The sequence below is a fragment of the Rhineura floridana genome, chromosome 1, assembly GCF_030035675.1.
Source record: "Rhineura floridana isolate rRhiFlo1 chromosome 1, rRhiFlo1.hap2, whole genome shotgun sequence".
Taxonomy (NCBI): Eukaryota; Metazoa; Chordata; class Lepidosauria; order Squamata; family Rhineuridae; genus Rhineura; species Rhineura floridana.
In genome coordinates, this window is record NC_084480.1 from 51,571,565 (window position 1) to 51,593,348 (window position 21,784).

General features: G+C 43.1%; 1 protein-coding gene across 3 annotated transcripts in view; it reads left to right on the forward strand.

The window, feature by feature from the left end:
* Positions 1-21,784, forward strand: part of RASGRF2 (Ras protein specific guanine nucleotide releasing factor 2) — a 161,107-nt gene that overhangs the window by 125,350 nt on the left and 13,973 nt on the right. For 2 of the 3 annotated variants that reach the window (XM_061621701.1, XM_061621709.1), the window contains exons 19-23: positions 13,467-13,579; positions 14,871-14,931; positions 16,907-17,010; positions 17,552-17,636; positions 18,124-18,321. In XM_061621701.1, coding sequence (XP_061477685.1) covers positions 13,467-13,579; positions 14,871-14,931; positions 16,907-17,010; positions 17,552-17,636; positions 18,124-18,321 — 561 coding nt within the window. The remainder of the gene's footprint in view (positions 1-13,466; positions 13,580-14,870; positions 14,932-16,906; positions 17,011-17,551; positions 17,637-18,123; positions 18,322-21,784) is intronic. The other variant, XM_061621714.1, reaches the window with a different exon arrangement.

Here is a 21,784-nt window from a genome sequence, read left to right on the forward strand (position 1 = left end):
AAAACACACAAAGGATTTGTGTGTGTGTGTGTGTGTGTGTGTGTGTGTGTGTGTGTGTGTGTGTGTGTGTGTGTGTGTGTGTGTGAGAGAGAGAGAGAGAGAGAGAGAGAGAGAGAGAGAGAGAGAGAGAGCGCATAGCTAATTTTCTCCTGTTTACACAGATCCCAACCCAGCAGCAAAAAAAAAAGAGGGAAATGTGTGGTTTTGTTCCAGCTCAAAGCCAAGAGGTTAGGGAGGGAGAGAAAAAAATATGGTGTGTGTGCGTAGTTCAATAAAACTGGATGTGAGTCTGGATGTTTCTGTTGGGGGGGTGGAGTTATGTTACTATATGTATTTCATCTGCTGATCTTAGGCTGGCAATGCTACATTCAGTGCAGGATCAGGCATTGTATTTCAGGTGGAGGAGGCTTGACAGTGAGTTAAGATTTATAGCATTTTGGTTCAGATACACATGCTGAGATAAATTCAAGATTTAAACAGTTAAAAATCAAGCACTGTATTTATTTGTTGTGGTTATTTATTAATACTTCACAATAACTACAGCATTTTTTCTTTTTCATTTTTGAGCAAAAAGGGTTTGAAATCCTCACTCAGCCATGAAGCTTACTTGTTGCCCTTGGGCCAGTCACTATCTTAGTCCAACCTGCCTCTCAGGCTTGTTGTTAAAATATAAGAGGAGGTACAAAATGGCTGCAAGGGGCACTTAGTGCTTATATCACAGGCATCAAATTTCACTTCCTTTAACCAAAGTGATGCATCTTTATAAAGGCATGCTTATTTCTCCACCCTTACCGCCCTCCCTTAGTACAACCCCAGGCTGCAACCAATGGGGAATGATTATTGTGTGTTTAGATGCATGCATAAGTCCCAATTGTTTTCAAATGCACTTACTCCTAAATTGGTGTGTACAAGGGGCCCTTTCACCATGAAGCCTCCTCTGCCCTTTCCTCACAAGAAAGCTGAGGCTATAATCCTGTACCCACTTACCTGGGAGTAATCACCATTAACCACAAGGAGACCTACTTATGAGTAGACATGTATACCATGGGATTTTTAACGTCTGCCCACACTTACTGTGTAGTAGAATCTGCAGACAATAGTTTACAAGGAGTATTTGATCTCAAATGGAGATTACAAGGAGACAGAAGCCACTAGCCAAGTGCATGGAAAGGGGAAACAGCAGTTGTTTAGGACCCCAAGGATTCCTGGTGTCCAAACAACTCACTTACCAATCACAGAGGTTATTTTTATTGTATAAGAACCACTATCTTGTATGTTTATGGAAAGATCTCATGGACATGTGCCACCTACCTTGCTGTTATGGACAGAGTCTGGAGCTTTGACTTTCATCACAGGGCCAATATCTGTATACATGGAACTCTCCATTTGGTCATATGCGAAGATAGTTAATTATTTTCTAGATATATAGAGAGCAAAACTGGCTTCAGATGCTTTGAATAGTATAGATGTAGAATCATGCAAGCGTAAAACCTACAACATTTTGCAGAATACTGGAGAAGTATCATTCTCCCCCTGCCTGGCAAGCATTGGAGAGATACCTTGGTGGCTACATGATGAAAGACTTATAGAAACCATTCATCACAATTCTTCTCCTTCACTGACTACAGTTTATATGTCCCAACAAGAGTAATTTTACTACATCAGAACATAAGAAGAGTCTGCTGGATCAGGCCAATGGTCCATGTAGTCCAGCATCCTGTTCTCACAGTGGCCAACCAGATGCCTATGGGAAGCCCACATGCAGGACCTAAACATGGGTCAGTTGGTCCTAAGAGACAGGTGAACGCCATTCCAAAGGGAAGGGCAGTAGCTTCCATTGCCCTCGGCTGATTGAAAGGGAGTCAGGTTCAGATCTCCAAATCTGGAATGGTTGAGACAAGGCATCCAGTGCAATAACATGACCAATCTTGGAGAAGCTGGCAGAAGCTCCAGGGAGAATTCACTTTTTCCACAATAGTATCAATTTTTCCATTAATTTCCTTCATTAAAACTTTTGAATCAAATACTATGACTGATTCATTGTTTTTCATAGCTCCTAGAAAACTTTGTAAGGCATAAATATTACTCATAAAAGTAATTCTACTGCTATCCCAGCTCTGAAGGGAGTTGTGTGAATGTACTAGTGTTGTAAGAGTCCATTATCATTAATATGAAACCATTGGACTCTCTCAAATACTGTGTACATCAGACTTTCCCAACTCTCTGGACCGAGATTGTGGACAACCACTGCCATCATCTCTGGTGATTGACAATGGGGATTATGGGATTTGTAGTCTAATAACATCAGGGATCCTAAGGCTAGTATCATTGTTATTAGTTGTTTTCATCTTTACAGATCTCTTGAGCAGTTCTAAGGTGTTTTGATGATGATGATGATGATAAATTAGTAGTAGTAATAATAGGCATATTTCATGATTTGGAGTACTTCACATCATTATTTCAGTAATTGTCCACTGACAAACAACAGGTTCTGCATTTTTGTATGCTTCAAGACTTTTATCAGTAGGCTTTATTTTATTTATTTATTTATTACATTTCTGTACAGCCCCATAGCCAAAGCTCTCTGGGCGGTTTACAAAAATTAAAAACATTGAACATAGGCTTTGCTCATAGGATAACCCAATTTAAACATTTGTTTGGTAAGCCCCCGTAGAAGCCACTAGACACCAAAGCTGAAATGTTTAGAACTATATAGAGAGGAAAAGCATGTGTTTTTCCTAATCATACGTTCAAAATAAAATGTACAAGAGTTTCAAGAACTTTGCTGCCAACAATTGTTTCTGTTTCTATGGAAACGGATGCTGAATTGCTACCCACATGGCAGCAAACAACCACTATAAAAGGAACTGCTACAAATATAATGGAAAGATGAAGCTTTTAGTTTAAATCCTTTATCCAAACATCTGCACTAAGCTCAAATGCAAATGACTAGAATTAATATTTTTCAATGACTCCAAACATGAAGATATTTCAATACATGTATTTACTTGAATCCATCCTGCCCCAGTGTTTAATCTTTGCAAGTGTTCTTAATTATTCTGGATAGAAACAAGTATTAACTATGAGGAAAAGTCTGACTGATTTTCAGAATCAATGTATGTTATCTGTTTAGATTTGACAGATCTCTGTCAAGAAATACTATATGTTACTTCTAAGCATACATGAGATTCCTTGGGGACATAACTACAGATCTGTTAATTTGTAGTGCAAAATACTGCTGCTTGCAGTATAGGTTTGAGCTGGCACAGCTATTAGCTATACCCTCTTGGCTAATAAAAGCTAGCAGGGATGGGACAGCCAGCTGGGCCAGGGAAGTGATTAATGCCTCATTGCGAGAGGGAATGGTTCCTGACTGCCTAAAAGAGGCGGTAGTGAGACCGCTTCTGAAGAAATCTTCCCTGGACCCAGAAAACTTTAACAATTATAGGCCGGTAGCAAATGTTCCATTCTTGGGCAAGGTCCTGGAACGAGTGGTTGTGGACCAGCTCCAGACACTCTTGGATGAGACCGATTATCTGGATCCATTTCAATCGGGTTTCAGGCCCGGTTTCGGCACAGAGACAGCCTTGGTCGCCCTGTACGATGACCTTTGTCGGGAGAAAGACGGGGAGTGTAACTCTGTTGATTCTCCTTGATTTATCTGCGGCCTTTGATACCATCGACCATGGTATCCTTCTGGGGAGACTTGCTGATCTGGGAGTTGGAGGTACTGCTTGGCAGTGGTTCTGCTCCTACTTGGCGGGTCGGCTCCAGAAGGTAGTGCATGGGGAGTATTGCTCGGCACCCTGGGCTCTCCAGTATGGAGTTCCGCAAGGGTCAGTTCTATCCCCCATGCTTTTTAACATCTACATGAAGCCACTGGGTGCGGTCATAAGGAGTTTTGGAGTGTGCTGTCATCAGTATGCTGATGACACACAACTCTACTTCTCCTTTTCGTCCTTTTCAGGTGAGGCTGTCAATGTGCTGAACCAGTGCCTGATCGCGACAATGGACTGGATGAGAGCTAACAAACTGAGGCTCAATCCAGACAAGACTGAAATGCTGCTAGTGGGTAGTTCTTCTGACCAGATGATGGATGTTCATCCTGTTCTGGATGGGGTTGCAGTCCCCCTGAAGGAGCAGGTTCGTAGTTTGGGCGTTCTTTTAGAACCGTCCTTGTCACTTGAGGCTCAGGTAGCCTCGGTGGCACGGAACGCTTTCTACCAACTTCGGTTGGTGGCCCAGCTACGTCCCTATCTGGATAGAGACAATCTCGCTTCAGTTGTTCATGCTCTGGTAACCTCTAAATTAGATTACTGTAATGCGCTCTATGTGGGGCTGCCTTTGAAGACGGTTCGGAAACTGCAGCTTGGGCAAAATGCAGCGGCCAGATTGTTAACAGGGACCAGGCGGTCTGAACATATAACACCGATTCTGGCCCGCTTGCACTGGCTACCTATATGTTTCCGGGCCTGATTCAAGGTGCTGGTTTTAACCTATAAAGCCTTACACGGCCTGGGACCACGATACCTGATGGAACGTCTCTCCCGATATGAACCTACCCGTACACTTCGCTCAACATCGAAGGCCCTCCTCCGGGTGCCTACTCAGAGGGAAGCCCGGAGGATGGTAACAAGAAAAAGGGCTTTCTCAGTGGTGGCCCCTGAATTATGGAACGATCTCCCTGTGGAGGTACACCTGGCGCCAACATTATTATATTTTCGACGCCAGGTTAAAAACATTCCTTTTCTCCCAGGCATTTTAATAATTTTAATTTTAATTTTTAACAACATTTTAACATCTCAATTTATTTTTAGCATTTTAGTATGCTAGTATATTTGTATTTTAGTGTGTTTAAATTGTTCTATAAGTGGTTTTAATTGTATTTTGATGTCTTGCTTGTTGTGAACCGCCCAGAGAGCTTCGGCTATGGGGCGGTATAGAAATTTAATAAATAAATAAATAAATATATGCCTATTTTGAAACAACTTGTGTACCTGAAAATTAATTCTCAAGCCAAAGTGCTGATTTTTACTTTGGAAGCCCTAAAATTATTTGTTTATTTATGAAAGGATTTTTATACTGCCCTTCATCAAAAATAGTGCAGTTTACAAAATAAAATAATATAGAAATGTAATGCATAATATGAGAATTATTTTAATATTTCTGTTAATGTTACGTGCTTAACATTGTAAAAAAGACTTAAACCATCAGCTTCCTCAAGCCTCACGAAAAAGGTGGATTTTCCCTGGCATCAAAAACAATGTAACATTGGGGTAAGACACACCTAATCCATAGATGTGGAACCACCACCAAAAAGACTCCGAAAAGGCCTGGCTCCTAATAATCCTGGGAGAATGGTTAGTCCTAAGTGAACTTTCCTGACAATTAAAAACTACAAGTGAGGCCCTGCTTCAGATTCTGTCTTCTAGGTAGTCTAGGTTGGATTCCAGGAGAAACAAAGCCTTTTCTATCATAGTTCTCATCTTGTGAAATGCCCTTGGGGGAGGGAGGTACATATGGTCCCTTTTTGGTAGATAGGTCAAGACCCTGTTGTATCAAAGGTCTGTTAACCGTTGATCTAGTCATCTACTGCTGCCTTTTTAATTTAGAGAGTTTTACTGATTTTATTTTTAAAGGCTTAAGTTGTGTACCAGTTTGAAGCATTTTTTGAAAAACAATATTTTTAAAAAAAAATTACTTAGGAAAAATTACTTTTAATAAAACTACAGGGTAGAATTGTTAGTAGCATGCCAAATGCATATTAATGTAAATATTTGGATCTTTACTCTGTATATTTACTTAGAAGTAAGTTCATTTCAAATCAACAATGGGGCATTTCTAAATAAAATATTTTGGATTATGGTTTCTGAAGCACACATGGATGCTTTTTATATGCTGAAGTCTGTGGGTTTCATTGTCCTGAATTTGTCCTAATCTAAATGTATCAGAGGCATGTGTCAGATTGTTTACTCCTCACATTCTGAAAACCTGTTTTAAAATGTGGTGAGTGAGTCAAGTAATGTTTCATTATTCCAGATATAAGTTGAACATTTTGCAAGAACAGACAAGCTTTCCAAAAATCAATGAAAATTTGTGTTGGCTATAGCTGTTTTTAAAAAAGGTTGTGTGCATTGCACCTTGCTAGTGAACAGACTGTATTGTAATCAATGGAATTTAGCTTCCACAAGGCCTTTACATTATGTGCTTACTGTGCATACACAAAACATCTTGTGTTGATACCTAAAACTTTGAAATGTCAGTATGGTAGCCAGATGCAAAATAGCTCAGGGCTCCTGCACCTGTAATAGTTGTGTGTAGAGGAGGGAATTTCAGCAAGTGTAGCATGCTTTAATAGTTATGTAGAACACATCAGTTAACGGTGCAAGAGTCCTGTCATTTTTTGCAGACGGCCACCCTAAGTGTCAGGGCTAGAAACATTTATTATACATGGGTGCTCATCTTGGAAGTAGAATAGGTTGCTACTTCCTGTTGAGGGTGTATGCTTAATAACCATCCCAAATTGCTGCCATGTAACATGTGAAACAAATATGTATAGGACTAGAGTGCCAATGTGGCTTCTTCAAAACAGATTTTTTTTTAAAAAAAAGGGGTGGGAAAGACGTACTGGATTACAGAATAGCCCAAGATTCAGTTAGAATTTTTACTTTGAGATACAGCTTTGTTAGTACTGTGACCTCAAGTTCTCAAAGTGAATAGTAAGTATTTGACAGATTTTCTTTGGTCAAACTATAAGCACAGTCAGATTTGCAGTGATCTTTAGTTAAAACTGCAAAGAATTGCACAATATCAGGCCCAGGATGTGACTCAGGAACCAGACCAACGGCTGTAGTTAATTCGTGTTTTATTAGGGTAATGTCCAAACAAAGACTGCGTTTTCTCATGAAGCAGTACAGGGATACAGGTCCTGCGGCATTGGGAGAAAGTTGACAGAGCAAGGGACTTCTTCCCGCCTGTTCTTTAAGAAGGGGCCAAACGGGCGCGCAATCTTTCGCTCCTCCTTAACTGCCCCTCAGGTACTGCCCGCCTTCCCCCCCTTCTCTCCTGTCTTTTCAGCTGTCTGCGTGTGCGCGGTGAGGGGGGAAGCATCACCCCCTCCTCTTCTGAAGTTTCCGATTCCAGGATGGGGGATAGGGGAGGGGCTGATGGTAAACTGCCTCCCCGCTTTTCGGCTGTGAGCAGCCCTCCCTCTTTCCCCTCTTGCTCTGAGCCTGAAAGAGGGGGAGGCGTGAGAATGTCCAGGGAGGGCTCAGGCTCCCCGTTGCTAAGTGACCTTATCACTGGCAGTTCCTCTGTTTCGTCTTCGCTCCAAAGGGGGGAAGTTCCTCCCCCTTCCCTCTGCCATCCATCCGAATACTCTTCTCCCAACTCTCTGGGATCCAGCTCCCCGGGATTGGGACCCCAGCTCTGCCTTCCGACACCATCCCCCCTCCCAGGCTGTGCCCCCCTCCCCTTGTCTGGCTTGGGACGGTGGGGAAAACGTTGATGGAAAAGTTTTACCAATTCTGGAGCATGGACATCAGCTGCATCTTCCCATGATCTGTCAGCCACCCCATAGTCTTTCCAGTGAATCAAGTACTGCAGCTTGTGGCATCTGATCCTGGAATCTAAGATCTCCTCAACTTCAAACTCAAGCTGCTCATTTACCAGGAGTGGAGCTCCGGGAGGTTCCTCCGGCCGTAACTCACTGGGAGGGGCGGCTTTCGTTAAGAGGGATCGATGGAACACAGGATGTATTTTAAACGTGTCAGGCAGCTTCAGTCGGTACGCCACGGGATTGATTTGAGTTTCTATTTCGAAAGGACCCACCCTCTTGTCTTGTAATTTTCTACATTTGCCCAGCATCTGGAGGAAGCGTGTGGACAGCCATACCTGGTCTCCCGGTTGAAGGGGGGGGCCTCCTTCCTGTGCAGGTCAGCAACTCGCTTGTACTCCGTTTTGGCTTCGTTTAACTGCTGTTTCAGTGTCTGTTGCGCCGCTTGCAATTCCTTAAGGAAGTTCTCAGCTGCCGGTACCAGCATTCCTTCTGAGCTGCTTGGAAAGACTTTAGGATGGAATCCATAATTAGCGAAGAACGGGGTTTGTTGAGTGCTGGAGTGCAGAGAATTGTTGTAGGCGAACTCTGCAAAATGCAAATATGATACCCAGTCAGTCTGTTGATAGGACACATAACTTCGTAAATATCTTTCCAAAACGGCGTTCAAGCATTCCGTCTGCCCATCTGTCTGGGGGTGATGGGCGGAGGAGAGTTTTAATTCCGTCTGCAACTGTTTCCACATTGCTCTCCAAAATTTGGCTGTGAACTGAGTTCCTCGGTCCGAGACTACACTGTTTGGCAATCCATGCAGCCGGTAGACTTCTTTTATGAATAACTTGGCCATTTCTTTAGCCTCTAAGGCCCCTGCACAAGGAAGAAAGTGTGCCATTTTGGTAAGTAGATCCACCACTACTAAGATGGCTGTCATTCCTTGGGACTTGGGTAGATCAGTTATAAAATCCATGGAGAGGTCCTTCCAGGGTTCGTGTGGGACAGGTAACGGTTGTAACAGTTCTGCTGGTGTCCCTGTTTGTGTTTTTGTCCGCAGACAGACAGAGCAGGACTTTACATAACTCTCAATATCCCGACGCATTTTAGGCCACCAGAAGTCCTTGGCCACGTTCTGAATGGTCTTGTAAATCCCAAAGTGTCCCGCTGTGATGGAATCATGACACTGGCGTAGGATTCTGAGCCTTAATTCCCCTTCTGGCACATATCTGGCAGTTTTGAACCATAACAGTCCATTTCTCCAGTGAAAGGTTACTTCTGAGTCTTGACCTTGTCCCGTCTCCTGCTGATATTTTAGCATGTCTGCATCTTCTTGTTGTGCCTTTTTGAGTTCCTCTTCCCATGAAGGCTGGCATACTCCCAACGTTAATTTCTCTGGCGGGATTACGTACTGAGGCTGGTCCTCGGATTCACTTTCTTTGTATTGTGGCTGTCTGGATAAGGCATCCGCTCTCTGGTTTTTGGCTTGGGCATGGTAAGTAATCTGGAAGTTAAACCTAGTGAAGAACTGGGACCATCTTATCTGTCTCTGGTTCAGCTTTCTGGCTGTTTGGAGGCTTTCAAGATTCTTGTGGTCGGAGCGCACTTCAATTCGATGAGAGGTCCCCTCTAGGTATTGTCTCCAGTTTTCAAAAGAGTCCTTGATGGCCAGCAGCTCCTTCTCCCAAACTGTGTAGTTCTTCTCTGCAGGCTTTAACTTCCGAGAGAAGTACGCACAGGGATGCAGCTCCTTCCCTTCTTGGGCTAATTGTAGCAGGACCCCCCCGATGGCAAAATCTGAAGCATCTGCTTCCACTACGAAAGGGCGGTTCGGATCAGCAAAGCGCAGAATGGGCTCAGTAGCAAACCTTCTCTTCAGCTCCTCAAAGGCCTCGGTGGCGTTCTCTGTCCATTGAAACTTCTTCTTCCCCCTTAAACAGTCAGTCAGAGGAGCTGTTAATTTGGAAAACCCTGGAATGAACTTTCTGTAATAATTGGCAAACCCCAAAAACTGTTGTACATCCTTTTTGGTGACAGGTTGGCCCCAGTCCAATATGCAGCTTACTTTCCCTGGGTCCATCTCCACGCCTTCCACTGAGATTCGATATCCAAGGAAGTCTAGAGACTTGAGGTCAAATCCACATTTCTCTAATTTAGCATACAGGTGATTTTCTCTCAGTCTCTTCAACAACGTCTTCACATGCTGGTCGTGGTCTTCCTGGTTCTTTGAGAACACCAGGATATCATCTAAGTAACAGATTACATACGTGTCCAACAAGTCTCTAAACACGTCGTTCATGAATTTTTGAAAAATTCCTGGATTCCACAAAGCCCGAACGGCATGACCAGGTATTCATACTGTCTGTAAGCGGTCAAGAATCCTGTTTTCCATTCATCTCCCTCCTTCATTCTGATCAGATTGTACGCTCCTCTCAAATCCAACCTCGTGAAGATTTTTGCAGAGCGCAGTCGGTCCAGCAACTTTGAGATCAGGGGCAGCGGGTAGCTGTTGGGGATGGTGATCTGGTTCAATGCGCGATAGTCGTTACAGGGTCTGAGTCCCCCCCCTTCTTTTTCACAAACAATAGTGGCGCTCCAGCAGGGGATTGTGAGGGGCGTATGAATCCTCGCCTCAGGTTTTTATCCAGGAATTCCTTCAGGGCCTCCCTCTCATTCTCTGTGAGAGAGTAGATTCTCCCTGATGGGATGCTGGCTCCTGGCACTAGGTCAATCGCACAGTCGTAAGGGCGGTGGGGGGGTAAAGTCTCTGCCTCTTTTTCATCAAACACATCTTTGAATTCTTCATACTTTGGCGGCAGGGTCACTTGCTCGATCTTTTGCACTGCCCCCACTAGGGTGTTCTTGATTCCTTCAGGTTGACAGTTCTCCTGGCAATACTGTGAGGTGAACCACACCACCGCCTCCTTCCAACTTATTTTGGGTTCATGCTTTGCTAGCCAGGGCATTCCCAGAATCACCTCAAAGTTCGAGAGATCTGACACGTATAGCGAAATGAACTCTTCGTGCCCAGGGATTTGAAGTTTCACTTCCTCCGTGGCTTGTGTCACCCCTCCTGACTTCAGGGGTCTCCCATCGATAGTCTCCACAGCTAGGGGAGCGTCCAGTTTCCACCGGGAAATTCCATGACGCTTGACTAACTTTGCATCAATAAAATTTGTGGAGGCTCCACTGTCAATTAAGGCAGTGGAATTAAACACCACTCCTCTGGAAGTTGTAATCCGAATAGGCAAGACCAACACCCCCTTTGAGGGAGGTTGGATTGTTGGGGGGCCTTTATACAATGCTGCCCCCAGTCCACCGGCCTGCACGTGGACTGGGTGTTCTAGTTTCCCGATGGCTCGGCTTTCCCCCCTTTCAGTCCACAGTCTCTGGCCACATGGCCCGGCTTTGAACAATAAAAGCATAAACATTCCCGGCGTCATCTTTCCTTTTCTTCTTCCGACAGTCTTGGCCTAGCCCCTCCCTGTCCCTCAGTTGCATTACCTGCCATCCCTGCAGTGGGAAGGGTCTTGTTGTGGGATGCCGAGGCTGAGTATCTCGGGACCTCCTGCTTCCTTTCCAGGCGCCTTCCTTCCATCCGGTGATCTATCTGTAGGCATAGCCGGATGAGCCCTGGTAGGTCAGCGGGGGGGGAGGTCCTAGCCAACTCATCCAGGATTTCAGCATTTAATCCACTCCAGTACATAAACATCAGGGTGGCGTCATTGTAACCAGTTTCCTGGGACAGAATTTTAAAAGCGTTAGTGTACTCGGAAACAGTCCCTTTAGCTTGCTTCAGAGCGCCTAGTTGCCGCGCTACTGTTTCAGCCCTTTGCGGGTCTTGAAACATCTCGGTCATCTCCTGTATAAATCCTCTGTACCTTCCTAAGACAGTATCCTTTCTCACGAGATACAGTCACCCATTTTGCAGCTTCTCCCTCCAGGAGGCTAATCACGAAAGCTACTTTAGCCCCATCGTCTGGAAATTCCGTGTGCCTGACATCCAGATATAACTCACATTGAGCCACAAAGGTTGCCAACTGATCACTTTGTCCCGCGTATTTTGGGGGCAATCCAATGGGAACCTTTACTACGGCAGCTGGAGGGGCTGTTCGCATCTGGTCTATCATGGCCTTCAAGGTTTGATTATCCGTCTTCAGCGCCTTGACTGCTGCTAGCAGGGCTTGAACATCCGTCTGCAAATCAGCTACCTTAGTCCTCAAGAGTTCCACTTCTTCCGTCTCAGAAGTGGGGTTCGTCCCCCCCGCTGCTCCCTTTGACATCTTGTCCTAGTCAAGTGAAGAGAGCGTTGAGGGTGATTTAGGTGGCTCTGTCAAGCTGTCAGGCCCAGGATGTGACTCAGGAACCAGACCAACGGCTGTAGTTAATTCGTGTTTTATTAGGGTAATGTCCAAACAAAGACTGCGTTTTCTCATGAAGCAATACAGGGATACAGGTCCTGCGGCATTGGGAGAAAGTTGACAGAGCAAGGGACTTCTTCCCGCCTGTTCTTTAAGAAGGGGCCAAACGGGCGCGCAATCTTTCGCTCCTCCTTAACTGCCCCTCAGGTACTGCCCGCCTTCCCCCCTTCTCTCCTGTCTTTTCAGCTGTCTGCGTGTGCGCGGTGAGGGGGGAAGCATCACCCCCTCCTCTTCTGAAGTTTCCGATTCCAGGATGGGGGATAGGGGAGGGGCTGATGGTAAACTGCCTCCCCGCTTTTCGGCTGTGAGCAGCCCTCCCTCTTTCCCCTCTTGCTCTGAGCCTGAAAGAGGGGGAGGCGTGAGAATGTCCAGGGAGGGCTCAGGCTCCCCGTTGCTAAGCGACCTTATCACTGGCAGTTCCTCTGTTTCGTCTTCGCTCCAAAGGGGGGAAGTTCCTCCCCCTTCCCTCTGCCATCCATCCGAATACTCTTCTCCCAACTCTCCGGGATCCAGCTCCCCGGGATTGGGACCCCAGCTCTGCCTTCCGACACACAAAGGTGTCCATTTTTACACATGGCAAATCTAATGGGCACTTATAAGTTATGGGAGCACTATGGTTCCATTCCTCTGCAGTACTCCCCCTCCCCCAATACTCTGGCAATTTTAGAACAGTGAGATTACTTGGAAAGGATGATGTGATTACTTCTCACATCAGTGTTACTCCCTTCCCAGCTAGTCTATGTGATCCGATTGTTCTAGTGTCACTGAAGCAACCCGGGATTGAGTTGTGGGAGAGTAATAACCACAGTAACAATAATTGCCTCTGAGTGGATTAGCAGATTATCATTGTAAATCTTCAGTGGTTTAGAAAATATTCCTAGTAAACAACATGAATTAACAGGCATTTTGTTAATGGTTTTTTGCTGCCCTGGCCAACTTTGGGAGGAAGGGCAGGATATAAATTCAATAAATAAATAAAATAACAACAGCCAACTTCATCTGGCTTCATAATGGAAATGCCTCTAGGTACCGCCAATTAAGGGGTGGTTTGATGAAGTATGGGAGTTGTTTATCGAGGACAAAATATTTGTGCAACCTAATTTAATGGATGATCTCCTGAAAAAAAATTACGTCTATTTTTTGTGTATGCTGACTTTGAAAAGTTGGGTAGAAGGTATGCTACATTCAATCCTATATATATTATTTTTAATTGTTTTGTGTTTTACTTTCAATTCATTTGAAAAGAGAATTTAGGTGAAAATTAGTGGTTATATTTGAGTGCTTAGTGTAATGTTGATTTATGTATTGCTGTTTTGTAATTGAAAATTCTTCAAATAAATATATTTTAATAACTTCTCCATTCTGTTCCCTTTGGAAACTCTTCTGTGGGGTTCAAATGTTTATTATAGTTAAAATAACAGCAGAACTGTGAAACACAAAAGCCAAACAAAAAACCTGTGTAGTGTGATTACATCTTTCAGAAACATTTTCTTTTGCAGGATTTTGAGCTAAACAATGAACTGAAGATGAATGTTCTAAATCTGCTAGAAGAAGTTTTGAGAGATCCTGACCTTTTGCCACAAGAAAGAAAAGCTACAGCGAACATCTTGAGGTAAAGAGGTTAAATTAGTTTAATCATAAAAGCATTATGAGAAACAAAAACGATAGTGCACATGGTGTTTATTTTTAAGGGTCAGAATAAGATCTCAAATGCAATTTTCTTTGTAATAAAAATGTACTTGTAGCTAGGAGTTTCCTTGAAGAGATAAACATCAGATCTGTTTTTCTCCTAAGGCTAGGAGAGTTTGACAAAATACAAGCTTATATGCACTGATTCTCTGTTTACCTTAATGTTGCCAAACTTCTCAGTAAAGTGTACGGAAGCAGAGGCTTTTTCTCTTCCTCTAAACCAATTCATGGTAAAAATGCAAGATTATACATATATAATCTTTCCCCCCACCTACATTTTGAACCTTTTCCCTCTCCCTTCTACCAGAGTTGAGCTATAGAGTGAAGTCATAGTGAAATTCTAAATCTGTCATGTGCAAAGTGCTTGAGAAAGCTTAATCTCCCCAATAGATCGCCCATCTTCCAGTACCCGACACAAAGCAATTAGGAGTGACAAGCAGTCATGTTCAGCTGTAGGGTAACTCAGTAGATACTTTCCTCTATGTTTGTCCCACCGCCAGTTTGGGCCATAGTAGATTTCTGTACTCACTCACTTCCAGGCAAGAATGCACTAGAGAAAAGATCATATTTACCCAGGACCCACCTGGTATCTATGCAGGTGGTTGATTACTCAAATGTTGTGTGATCTGTACTGAATTTAGGATTTGAAAACAGGAATGGCTCAGTAAGTTCCATGATTGGGGGGGGGGGGATTTCTTACTCATTGCAAGTGTAACTGATCCTAGGAACAGAAGTTTTAATCTTCCAGGGCTGTCAGTGTGTAGAATATTTTCTGCAGGTATTTTATAGGGTACTGTATGCAATGCAGTTCTGAAAAAGAAACTCAGAATTACTAGAAATGGTTCTTAAATGTGTCCAAAGCAGCAATGATAACATTCACCAGAGTTTGTCTCAAAATTCCTACAAAGTGCCTTTGTTACTGAAATCTTGTCAGCAGCTGAAATGGAAATGGAAATGGAATACCTTCAAGTTGATTCCGACTTATGGCGACCCTATGAATAGGGTTTTCGTGGTAAGCGGTATTCAGAGGGGGTTTACCATTGGGCAAAGTGACTGGCCCAAAGTCACCCAGTGAGCTTCATGGCTGTGTGGGGAGTCAAACCCTGGTTCCCAGGTTGTAGTCCAACATTCTAACCACTATGCCACACTGCCTCTCTGTCACTAGCTACAGGGATACTAATTTTTATATGAAATATTCTGCCACCTGTTTTTAGAGCACTCTCTCAGGAGGATCAAGATGACACCCATTTAAAAATTGAGGATATAATGCAGATGGTGAGTTAACCTAGACCAGCTTACATCAGATTTATTTATATTTATGTCAGCTGGGATAAATGAAATCACTAGAAATGGTGTTTAGCTGCTTGTTCGCTGCAGCCTTTATAGAAAATTACCATTCCTTTTGTATTTGCACTTGACCACTCCCTGTTCAAATTGTTCAACATTTGTTGGAAATAGGTGAAAGGATAGCTATTCACAGGAAGCTTAGCTTGGTTGAAAGTTATGCAAAATATGGACCTTCCTTTTGAATATATAGTGGAGGTCATTTAGAATGGGGCACATCTGTGAATGGGCCTCTTGTATTTGGTCACTCCAGGTATCTTATTATGCAAATTATTGGAAACTGCAGTGTCAATTTGCAAGTTAAAGCACAAACAAAAGCTTATTAGAAAAAAAAGTCTCCGTGTGCTGCCTTAAACCACAGAGAGATTATTTTCATGAGGGAAGCATGAAATGAACTGGAATTTGAAGCATAGAATGGCTTCACACTGGGAAAGCAGATAGCTTTGCAATTATAATGCTTGCTAATCAAAGTGTAAAATGCTTGTTGTAACAGTGAAAGCAAACTCCCAATTTAATTCAATGTTTAAATCTCAGAGTGGATAGCTTACTCATTCTGCCCTAGGAGTGTGGATACTAAAGGTATTTGTCCACATTATGCATCTGTATTTTAAGTGGGCTCTACAGTACTTATTATTCTATAATTCCTGTACCCTTTATAATTCTTGTACCCTTTCAAGTCCTTTCACCTGAATCTTTATTCAGGCTAATATTTTAGTAATCATTATGCCCTAACACTATGCCAGGTGCAGTAAAGAATCCAGATGACACAGTCCCAACTAGGGATGGAATCCTCTCCTTTTTTATGTTTCGTTTTTAAGTATGGCCCCCTAGTGGTTGTTAATGATCCGATTCTTTTTTCCCTCCGATACCTTTTCATTTTTCCGATTTCCTCCAATATATATATTTGCTTTGCAGAGAATTATTGATATTATAATTACTACTTATCCACTGGTATTGATCTGTATTCTGAACTCTGTAATTTTTGCCTGTTTACATTCATTTTCAAGTGCATTGCAGAGCAGATTAAGGCAGATAATCAAGTCAGTGTCTTCCCCCCTGCTGTTTACAACAATCAACACCTTATTCCCCCCTGCTGCTTTCTGTCTGTCAGTTACAATCAACACTTCATTGACATCAGTGAAAGGCAATACACATTTGAAGAGCTCACATAGAATGTAAATCCATAAAAGTATCACTCACACTATCAATTATTTCAAAGCACATTTTAAAAAAACCAATTGGAAAAAAGAATGAATCGGAAACTAGGGGCAGAGAGTTGCTACTTCAAAATTCTCTCTGCAAAGACAGAGAATATCAGAAATCAGAATAATTAATAAATAATCAGAATAATTAATCCGGTGGCAAATCCATTCACTGCAGAAACTGAGCCCATTGCTAGTCCCAATTCAAATAGCTTATTCATATGGTTTACACTCTGAAAACCTAATCATCTCATGTTACAGATGAATAACTGAAGAATGGAAAGAGAGAGAAATATTAGGGGTCTTGGAGAAAGAGTTTTGTTTACAAGAACTACAGGCCTTGGTGCCCTGATTGATGACCTTTATCAATAGAGAGACAAGGGAGTGCAACCTTGCTTCTCCCCCACCCCGATCTCTCTTGTTTCACAAGTGTAAGTCCACTTGCACGATATGAACATCACCCAGGCTCCAGGCTCCCAAGCTAACAACTATACAAAGGGTACAGTTAAGTCAAAATTATATGAGCATTCGCTTGACTTTTGTGGAAATGTTGGGTCAAATTTTGGATATCACAGATAAGATCTTTGGAATTTGTTTCATAGTGTGTTTTTAAGGATATTTGAAGGACTGATGTACATAAATGCAACTAACTAATGTGGTATGAAACACCAAATTGCTGTTTTTATGTGCTTCTTTGCTTACAGTTAGAGTGTCCAAAACCAGAGTGCTTTGAAAGTTTATCGGCTATGGAACTCGCTGAACAAATAACTCTCTTAGATCACATTGTTTTCAGGAGCATACCCTATGAGTAAGTGGTTTCCCAGTCATTATTATCAAGTGAAAATATTTTGTAAAATATGTTACAAAATGATTCACACTAGTGACAGGCCTATAAAAAGAATCTGAATACGTGATAGATAAGAGACTGTCTTTCACAGCACCATTATTTCTCATCCAGTTAAGATGGCAGATGGTTTCTTTTAGTGAATTCTGGACTACCACTGCATAGGTGTTGCTGCAGGAGTATGTCAACCAATGGAACACCTCAGCCCCAGTGTAATTCTCCCTCAGCTTTTTCACGGGGTGGGAGATATCATATCAGCAGAAACATGGCCATCCAACATGCTCAGAGCCATGACCCCTTGTAGGATGCAGGGTGTGGTACCACACTCAGTTAAGTGGGACTCCATCTTCATCAAAAATAGTAAGATCATGTACAACAACTTAATGTCCTTGGTGGAAGTGTAGGATAAAAATAAAAATAATGAAATGAACATAAATAGATACTATTTTTTTCTGCCTTTTGTGAAGATAAATTCTTCTTTTGTTTCTTCTTTCTGATTTTCCAGAGAGTTTCTTGGACAGGGCTGGATGAAATTGGATAAAAATGAAAGAACACCTTATATTATGAAAACCAGCCAAAACTTTAATGATGTAAGTTGCTGTGAAAACAGAAAATATTTTCTAGTAATAAAGACTCTAGATTAAAATATCTTTCAGACTCTTTTTAAAACAATCACCCGAGCATTCCATTTTCTTGACCTGCTAGCCAGCCATATCATAGTAGCAATTGAAACCTTTGAAACTGCCTGAAATCAGAAGAAATTAAGTTATATCTTTGTCTGATAAAAAACAAATTCTGCTACACATTGTTTAGTTTAACAATTTCTGCTTAGTTTTCTTGCCCTTGAGATGTAACTGAGAGACATAGCCAACAAAACATTACTAGGGACAGCAACATGTTGTATGATGAAGATTTTTCTGCCATTGTGATCTTCCTTAATTCACTTTTTCTTGCCCTATTGCCATTTATGTAATATATGTTTTCTTCGTGTTAAAAAGCCTTAATCTTTCATTTCATTTATACTGTTAATTTTGTGTTGTAAATGCAAATATTGTAAGGGCTGCCTCTTTGACCTAGATGAGCAACCTTGTTGCATCCCAAATTATGAATTATACTGATGTTGGCTCACGTGCTAATGCAATCGAGAAATGGGTAGCAGTGGCAGACATCTGCCGATGTATGCACAACTATAATGGAGTGCTTGAAATCACTTCAGCCTTGAATAGAAGTGCAATCTACAGATTGAAGAAAACTTGGGCTAAGGTTTCTAAGCAGGTAAGTAATCAGTCTTATCAGTTTATCTACACATTTCACAAAATGGCTTATCTGAATGAGTAATTCCAGTCCCTGGCTGCCTGAAAGAGGCGGTAGTGAGACCACTCCTGAAGAAACCCTCCCTGGACCCAGAAAATCTTAATAACTATAGGCCGGTAGCAAATGTTCCATTCCTGGGCAAGGTCCTTGAACGAGTGGTGGCAGGCCAGCTCCAGACACTCTTGGATGAGACCGATTATCTGGATCCATTTCAGTCCGGTTTCAGGCCTGGTTTTGGCATGGAAACAGACTTGGTTGCCCTGTATGATGACCTCTGTCAGGAGAGAGACAGGGGGAGTGTGACTCTGTTGATTCTCCTTGATCTCTCAGTGGCTTTCGATACCATCAACCATGGTATCCTTCTGGGAAGACTGGCTGAGTTGGGAGTGCGAGGGACTGCATGGTGGTGGTTCCACTCCTACTTGGCGGGTCGGCTCCAGAAGGTGGTGCTTGGGGAACATTGCTCGGCACCCTGGACTCTCCAGTATGGGGTTCCACAGGGGTCAGTTCTTTCCCCCATGCTGTTCAACATCTACATGAAACCGTTGGGTGCGGTCATCCGGAGCTTTGCAGTGTGTTGCCATCAGTATGCTGATGACACGCAGCTCTATTTCTCCTTTTCATCTTCTTCAGGTGAGGCTGTCAATGTGCTGAACCAGTGCCTGGCTGCAACAATGGACTGGATGAGGGCTAATAAACTGAGGCTCAATCCAGACAAGACTGAGATGCTGCTAGTGGGTGGTTTCTTCTGACCGGATGGTGGATGTCCAACCTGTCCTGGATGGGGTTGCACTCCCCCTGAAGGAGCAGGTTCGTAGCTTGGGGATTCTCCTAGAACCATCTCTGTCACTTAAGGCTCAGGTAGCCTCAGTGGCACGGAGTGCTTCTACCAACTTCGGTTGGTGGCCCAGCTACGCCCCTATCTGGATAACTTGCTTCAGTTGTCCATGCTGTGGTAACCTCCAGGTTAGCTTACTGCAATAACGCTCTTAGTTGCCTTTCAAAGCTGCCTTTGAAGACAGTTTGGAAGCTGCAGCTTGTGCAAAATGCAGCGGGCAGATTGGTAACACAGACCAGACAGTTCGAACATATAAAACCAATTCTGACCCGCTTGCATTGGCTGCCTGTATGTTTCCGAGCTCGATTCAAGGTGCTGGTTTTAACTTATAAAGCCTTACATGGCTTGGGACCACAATACCTGATGGAACGCCTCTCCTGACACGAACCCACCCGTACACTACGCTCAACATCCAAGGACCTCCTCCGGGTGCCTACTCTGAGGGAAGCTGGGAGTCTGGCAACAAGGGAGAGGGCCTTCTCAGTGGTGGCCCCCAAATTATGGAATGATCTCTGTGACGAGGTGCGCCTGGCACCAACACTGTTATCTTTTCGGCGCCAGGTCAAGACTTTCTTCTTCTCCCAGGCATTTTAGCATGTGTTTTTAAATTGCTTTTTAAAAAATGTGTTTTTAAATTTGTATATTTGTTTTTAATGTTTTAAATTGTTGTAAACCACCCAGAGAACTTTGGCTATGGGGCGGTATACAAATGCAATCAATCAATCAATCAATCAATCAATCAATAATATGCATTGTTACTAGAATATTATAAGTAAAGTAATCATTTGGTGGTTTGACATCATTCAGGATGATGTACAGCCTCATTAGAAAATCAACACTTTAACCATCAAGTCTTTATAATTAGAACATAAGAAGAATCTGCTGGAATAGGCCAATAGCCCATCTAGTCAGCATCCTGTTCTCACAGTGGCCTATATGAAGCCCGCAAGCAGAACCTGAGCGCAAAAACACTCTCCTTGCAGTTTCCAGCAACTGGTATTCGGAAGCATAGTGTCTCTTGACTATGGAGGCAGAGTATAGCCATCATAGCTAGTAGCCATTGATAGCCTTATCCTCCATGAATTTGTCTATCATGGGGCAATACAGAGCATTTCATGACATATACGAGAGGGGGGATCATTTTCCTTCTTCTCCACAACCTCAATTTCTTTGTGTCATTAAAAAATTCACACCTTCAATTGTTTACCAGTTTTGCTGCTTCAGAACCCTACATCTCAAGCACTGGCAACTGTTTAGCATAACACACTTTATTGGGCTGATATGAAGTTAAAATAAGATAGCCCCCATGTATTCTGCCCTGAACCCAGTGGCAGCCCATGGAGTGGGATGAAACTGCCCTTCCAAAAATGGTGCTGCAGCTTCCCAGGATAGGGCAGGGCAGCAGCAAGGTTGGGGCCACACGGGCACACTGGTGGACCTATTCTGGCACCCTTGCTGGTGCTTCCAGCATTGCAGCCCCAATGTCACTGCTGCTTTGCCCCACCCCAGCCTTCTCTAGGTAAGCTGCAGCCTTGCTGGTGTCAGAAAGGCAGCTACTGCCTGAGGCTCCTTGGAAGAAAGAGTGGGATTAAAAATGTTGACAGATGTTAAAAGGTAAAGGTGTCTCCGCACTTGTAGTGCGAGTCGTTTCCGACTCTTAGGGTGACATCTTGCGACGTTTACTAGGCAGACCGTATATATGGGGTGGGATTGCCAGTTCCTTCCCCAGCCTTTCTTTACCCCCCCAGCATATGCCAGGTACTCATTTTACTGACCACGGATGGATGGAAGGCTGAGTGGACCTTGACCCCTTTTACCGGAGATTCAACTTCCTCCTTCCGTTGGAATCGAACTCCGGCCATGAGCAGAGCTTTCGGCTGCGTTACCGCCGCTTACCACTCTGTGCCACGAAGGATCTTTGACAGATGTTACCAAGAAACAAATGCCGCTCTTGTTGATTTGCGTGTATGTTGTAGGCATGAAAGGATCAGAATGTGAGCCTCCCTTTGCATCATAAAACGGAAGTGCTGCAGAGTATTTAGCATGGCTTTTGAACTTTCTTGGTTAACCATTTGGCATGTATGCTGGGCACATCACTATATCCTAAAATCAGGCCGAGTTTATAAATTGCTCTAGCCAGAACAAAACAGTTATTTTTATAAATGTCCAATTCAGCTGTGGTCTCATTTAAATAATCCTATGTATACTGGCCAATACATTGTTGACTTGTGCTACTGGTGCTTCATCCCAGTCCATCTGCCCAGGCTACAAATAGTTAGCATGTGCATGTTTGAAGCACTGTATGTAGCGTGCACATTTAGGCAGCATTCCTGTATGCCAAGGGTTCCCAGACTGTGGTCTGTGAGCTTCATTCAGCTAGTCTGCAGCATATCTACGTTAAATACTTGTACTGATTTTTAACTGTATTCCGATAGTTTCTTTTGTTTCTTATATTCTATTTTATTGTATTACTATCTGAATTCTGTAGAACATTGTAGCACATTACAATAGCCACAAAGGGAAACTCATTAAGAAAATCAGCAATTTTCAAGCACTCCATGGGGAAAAAAGTTTGGAAATCACTGC